Raw genomic sequence first — 6,000 nt, 5'->3', positions numbered from 1 at the left:
TCGGTGCTACATGGATAAAATATCATCTCATTATTTTGTTACCAATATGAATATTAGATTAATAGACGTATCTAATTAAATCGATTAATTAATATTGTAACAAAATAATTAATATGCGGTATAGTGTAGGTTAAGTCATATAATTAATAATCAAAATACTATATATAATTTTAAAAACTAAACAAATAAAAAAAAATAACAAACATAAATTAATATTTTTATCAAATAACTTAAATTGCAGTGTACCGCAGGTCAAAATCTAAATCTACTAGAATAGATCTTACAAAATAGATGTTATTTTCACAAGTTAATATTCAACATATGATTTCATGGCATAGTGTTTGAGCAAAAAAAAAAATTAAACAAATAAAACAATCTTATATATAACACTTTAAATAAATATTAGAAAATAAATAAAATAAATGTTAACCCGTGCTCTAGCACGGTCCAATTCTAGTTCATGGATTAAACCTGTAACTAATCTTATTATGATCGTCCAAAATTTTAGCATATTCCACAAATTTTGGGTTTAAACTTTATCCTGAAAAAATATTCTTTAAGATTTCATCATATATTCAAACCTAAAATAACAACCGACTCAGTTGTGCTAATAATTAAAAAAAAAACCTAGAGAGAGTCGTCGCGAGAGAGAGAGAAAGCCGCCGCCAGTTTTTCGATCTGCCTCTTCGGTTGCCCTTCCGGCGCCGGAGAGGGCTTCGCCCTTCTTAGTTTTTCTTCCTCTTTGTAGTTCCATTTCCGTCTTTCCGCTCCTTGTTTTATTCTCGCCGTCGTTTGGGTGATTCCGGTGATTCCTCGGCGCGTGAAGCGAAGATCCATCGGGTGGAGGTTGTTGGTGAAGGCCCTGGTGTAGACGGTGGAGGACAGGATCGATTCTGGGCCAGATCTGGTGGTTTTGGGGTGGCGACTTCATTTGCCGTTTTGTCACTGGCGGTTTGTGAGCATCGGAAAGCAGTGAGGGCTGAAGCTTTTCTTCGACGAGCTTCAGTGGTCGGGTCTGGGTTAGTCTATGCTCCATTACAGCCACGGCGGTGTCCGGCAGCAAGGAGTGGTGTTGTTTTTGTTTTTCAGTCCGACCAAGGTGATGTATGCCTCTTTGAACTTGCACTGTGAGGTGATGGTAATGCTAATTTGTGCTCCAATTTCTAATCTTTAGATGATTAGCATTCTGGTTTGTATAGTTAGTTCGGAGAACCATCTATTTCGTCGGTTATTAAAGCTTCATGACTCTTGGTCGGGTCAGTCGGATGTATTGTCCGTTTTAGGTTTAGAACCGGAACAGTGAAAGCTGGAGAAACCAAACTTTTCTGATAATGCGCCTTTTGGCTGTTGAAGTTATTGAGACAAGCTCTTCATGTCGATCACGAAGTTCTCATAGCTGGGATTTGATCTGATTTCAGTATTAGTTTAGGCCTTCTCTGTGTTAGTATTTGTTTTCGTGTCATTGAGTCAATTTAGGTGGTTTAAGAGATGATTTCACTCCTAGTCGTGGTGTGTTATCTATCTCACTGTGGTTAAAAAATGCAATGGTTCTCGATTAGGTAGCGTTGGATCCGCCTAGTATTCCAGAGTTGTACTTGATCAACCATTGCATTTGTTTTGTGATCCAAGTCTATTGGAGCGAATGTAATGTACCTATGATTTGGTTGTATCATTTTGGTTAATGGAAAGTTGATGTTGAGCCAAAAAATAAAAATAAATAAATAAATAACAACTGACTCTCTTAGCCTATCAATACATCAAGGGAAGTTTAGTCTAATAGTACATATAAGTTGTGTTATTACTCGTTTGGTGGAAGATAGGGTATGGTTTTTAATGGCGTAATTGCCCTTCGCCGGACGTAGGTGTAGAAAAGAAATAACTAAGGATGCCATTTTCATTAAATGCCACGTAAGGAAGAATATGTTAGTTTTGGAGGGAAAATTTCCCGCGTCTGCAAAACTCTATCGAGATAGTGACGGTAGACTTATAGTAGAGTAGTAGAGTTATGTGACAGAGAAAAGGAGAAATGGTAATCTTACGTAGTAGATTTTATCGTAGTGGTGGTAGACTAATTAGGTGATAGATTAACATGGGAGATTTACAAATTCGGGGACACTTACGTGATAGATATAAAGGTTATTATGGCAGACATGTGGATGGCGTAGATTTGAGCAATAGATTTAGCGTACCGTAATTGTAGACTTGTAGTGTATAGTAGATATGAACGATAGATTTACCATCAGTGTAATAGAGTTACCATAGTTATAATAGACTTACCAACATTTTAATAGGTTGACCTGATAATGGTAGACTTAGGCGATAGATTGTGTGTAGGTTATGGTAGAGTTATTAGCTGATGATAGATTTAAGGGAGGTGTAGTGGTGGTAGAGTTATTGTAGTTGTGGTAGAGTTAGTAAATTTATGAGTGTTTTATACATTGTGGTGGTAGATTTATGTATGACTAGAATAGTAAAAGATTGGTAGGTTAAAGGTTGATAGCATGGTAGATATTTTACAAAAAAAATGATAGACTTTCATTGTTTTTAGGTTTTATTAATAAAAGCTTAACTATCTTTGTTAGGGCGGATCCGGGGTGAAAAGACAAACCCGTCCTTGGAGTTAAATCGCAGGGAGGATTGAAAGAAGTTTCAACCCGATATGTTTCTACCAGTATGTAGTTGATCGAAAAAAGGGTTTTAGTGATTGAAAGCGAAGAGCGAGTTTAGATAATGGTAGAGATCGCTCTAGTATGTGGGGAGTGGAAATTGTGGAAGAAACGGTGGTTTTTTTTTGGTTGATGCGAAAAGAGGAAGTAGGGTTCTATGTGCGAAACGACATATGGCATACGATGATTTTCTTGGAATGGTGTATGAGGATTTTGGTTTGGAAAGAAAGAGTGTTGAATTGCAACTATCAGACAAACTTTCAAGGAAGAAGGCGCCAGAGTCGTTGCCGGAAGACACTCCACCAGTCTTTGTTTGTAATGGGCGATAGTTGGAAGGATTTATACGACAGTGCAAAGCAGAAGCTGTGCGACGGATGTGTGTTCAGATCGAAGGAAAAGGGGAAATAGAAGGAATACGTCAAATAGAAGTCAAGGGAGTGGGAATTGAAGATCTCAAGGAAGCAAATGAAGACAAATTCAGTGGAGTATTACAAGCTGAAGGCGGCAGGGAAAAAACGAGTTAGTGGTTGTGAGAGAGACGAAGTCGATGTTGCAGACTCAAAAGAGCATAAGCAATTGAATATACAAACAGAGGAGTACTACGCATTGAAGGCGGCTGGTAAAAGGAAAGCTACAGATTATAGGAGAGAGGAAGGAGAGTTAATTGGGTCTGAAAATGGTGATGAGGAAGACGAGCAATACAGGTTTGATTGTTGCGATGACAGTGATGGAGCAAGTTCAGGTGATGAAGAATGTGGTTTAGCATATAAGTTGCTAGCAGAGGGAGTTGGAGAGGGAAAAGATGATGGGGAGGACATGGAAGAAGAGGCAATTCAGGGAAGTAGTGAAGATAGGAATGGTAAAGTGGGGAAGCAAACACATGTGAAGATATAGGAACGGGTTCTTTTGATTTAGCGGTTGGGCAAAAATTCTATTCAAAAAAAGCATTGGAGCGTACATTGAAGATCTTAACAGTGATTCAAAAGTTTGATTTCATCGTTAAGGAATCAAGACCTAATTTGTATGTTGTGAATTGTTGGGTTCCCGGTTGTTAATGGAGGATGCGAGCTTCAACCATTGGTATGTGTCCCCCATTCCATGTACGAATTTATCACAATAGGCATACATGTTCGGTAACTGAACGTTCTGCAAGTGAAAGAAAAGCAACTCCAAAAGTACTGGGAGAACTTTACAAGGATTTCGTGGGGGGGGGGGGGTGTTGCAGCTGGTGTTGTGCCAGTTCATGTGGCAGAGGCGTTAAATCTTCGTTATGGACTTAAGGTAATTTATTTTGGAGAGGTCGTGACTTAGGGAGGCAAAACATAAATGTTCCTGACATCGATGTCTTGAATCTATATAGGTTGACTATTGGAAAGGGCATCGAAAACTTAAGCGCGCCAGGGAATTAGTCAGGGGGAGCTATGAAAATGGATATGCAGAATTACCAGGTTATTTATATAGGATTAGGAGATCTAATCCGGGGACTATGACTAGGTTAAAAGTGGATAAAAATGATAGGTTCAAATCTGTTTTCATTTCCTTTGGTGCAAGCATAGATGGGTTTAAGTTTATGCGTAAGGTCATAGTTGTTGATGGAACTTTTCTGAATGGGAAATATTTGGGAACGTTGTTATTAGCGACAAGCCAAGATGGGAATTATAACATTTTTCCATTAGCCTTTGCCATTGTGATACTGAGAACGATGAGTCATGGGAGTGGTTTTTTACACAACTTAGTTGTGTTATTCCTGATGATGATGGAATTGTCATTATATCGGACAGACATAAATCAATCGGGAAAGCAGTAGACAGAATATATCCGCTAGCAAACCGAGGGATTTGCACCTACCATCTGCACAAAAATATAATGCTTAGATTCAGAGGTAGTGAAACGTTTAGGTTGGTGAAGCAGGCTGTAACTGCGTATAGGCTAGCCGATTTCAATGTGTTAGTACGACAGATAGAAGAAATGAATCTAGAACTGTATGCCTATTTGCAGCGTGCTGATGTGAGTAAGTGGTCACGAGTTCACTTCCCTGGTGATAGATATAACATTACAACGACTAACATTGCAGAATCCCTGAATAAAGTCTTAAGACCAGCAAGACAGTTTCCCATTGTTCAACTGTTAGACGAGGTTCTGTTTTTTAAATCATAAGCTATAATGCAACAATAACTCCAGTCTGTTATACTAATGCAAATGTTTCTCTTAATGGTTCAAGGAACGGGTAAGACAGGCAAGTTTTTTACAAGTTCAAGAAATAGATTCTCATCACTACGAAGTTAGAAGTGGGTCTTCCGTAAATGTTGTCAATCTATCGCAGAGGAGGTGTTCTTGTAGAGTCTTCGACGTCGACAAAATACCTTGCATACACGCGATCGCAGCAGCGGAGAAAGCAAATGTTTCAAGGATTTCCAAGTGTCATCCTTACTTCCGCGTTGATTACCTACGGAGTGGTTATGCGAAGTCTATAATGCCGAAAGACACATCTTGCCAGCTGCCTTTAAGTGTGACAGAGAAATCAGTTATACCACCATATGTTCGGACTCAGTCAGAGAGGCCGAAGTTATGTAGAATTAAAGGGCCGTTTGAGGTTGCAATGGAACGAAAACGTCCAAGAAAGCCACATGCTTGTTCAAATTGTGGACATATAGGTCACAATCGAATGACATGTATTTCGTAATGTAATAAAGTAGTCTGTATGTAAACAAACCATCTCGACTTGTACTCAAATATGTAAATCGTGTCACAAAGTATTTATCTCTTTCAGTAATAGATATTTATCTGATACTGAACATTGGTGCTATGTAGTGTTGTGTATGCATTATTGCAAAGTAGGTGGTGGTTTGATTTTGACCATTTATATTAATTACTTTGGAAATTTGTGTGTGAGTGTTAACAATAAAACCAAATGCCACAACATCAGTCTCATCCAATTAAAGAGGTCGAGATTTGCTCCACTCACAATTTACTCAACTCACAGTTCACAATTTACTCAACTCACCTACATAAATTAAAGACCTTCACCTAAACGAGTAAAAACCCTCACCAACTACACTTAAAGTGTAGTAGATTTTTTACTAAATGGAGGTTTAAGTATAAAAGGAGGACAAGTGCGAAGTAAAAAATGTCCACAAGTCGTTTTGCATTACAACCACCTAAAAGCCATGATGCACATTCCAACGTCTCTTGTCACTGATATCATCAGGCGTGTAGGGAAAGACGATTTCAGGAATCTTGAACCATTCATTGCGGCAGGCCCTGCATACGCGGAGCTAGTCTTCTCGGAAGAAGTCTTGCGTGATGCTGATTTAGATGAATTTATCTTCAATGG

At 38.6% G+C, this 6,000-nt stretch overlaps 1 protein-coding gene across 1 annotated transcript; it reads left to right on the top strand.

The window, feature by feature from the left end:
- The first annotated feature begins 3,131 nt into the window (after positions 1 to 3,131).
- On the top strand, positions 3,132 to 5,349 carry LOC104783488 (uncharacterized). The gene is made up of 5 exons (XM_010508637.2): positions 3,132 to 3,525; positions 3,892 to 3,947; positions 4,027 to 4,292; positions 4,403 to 4,802; positions 4,888 to 5,349. The coding sequence occupies exons 1-5, from the start codon at positions 3,132 to 3,134 to the stop codon at positions 5,347 to 5,349; spliced, it is 1,578 nt and encodes a 525-aa protein (XP_010506939.2).
- Positions 5,350 to 6,000: the final 651 nt, after the last annotated feature.

The sequence above is a fragment of the Camelina sativa genome, chromosome 4, assembly GCF_030686135.1.
Source record: "Camelina sativa cultivar CO46 ecotype springtype chromosome 4, ASM3068613v1".
Lineage (NCBI taxonomy): Eukaryota > Viridiplantae > Streptophyta > Magnoliopsida > Brassicales > Brassicaceae > Camelina > Camelina sativa.
This window is presented reverse-complemented; position numbering and strand designations above follow the sequence as displayed.

Bases quoted from the DNA above. Each gene is read 5' to 3' on its own strand.
- LOC104783488 (XM_010508637.2), top strand. From the start codon at position 3,132: ATGAAGACAAATTCAGTGGAGTATTACAAGCTGAAGGCGGCAGGGAAA. The intron at 4,293-4,402 runs GTTGTTATTAGC...TACACAACTTAG, and splicing joins AATGGGAAATATTTGGGAAC to TTGTGTTATTCCTGATGATG. The intron at 4,803-4,887 runs GTTCTGTTTTTT...TAATGGTTCAAG, and splicing joins TTGTTCAACTGTTAGACGAG to GAACGGGTAAGACAGGCAAG.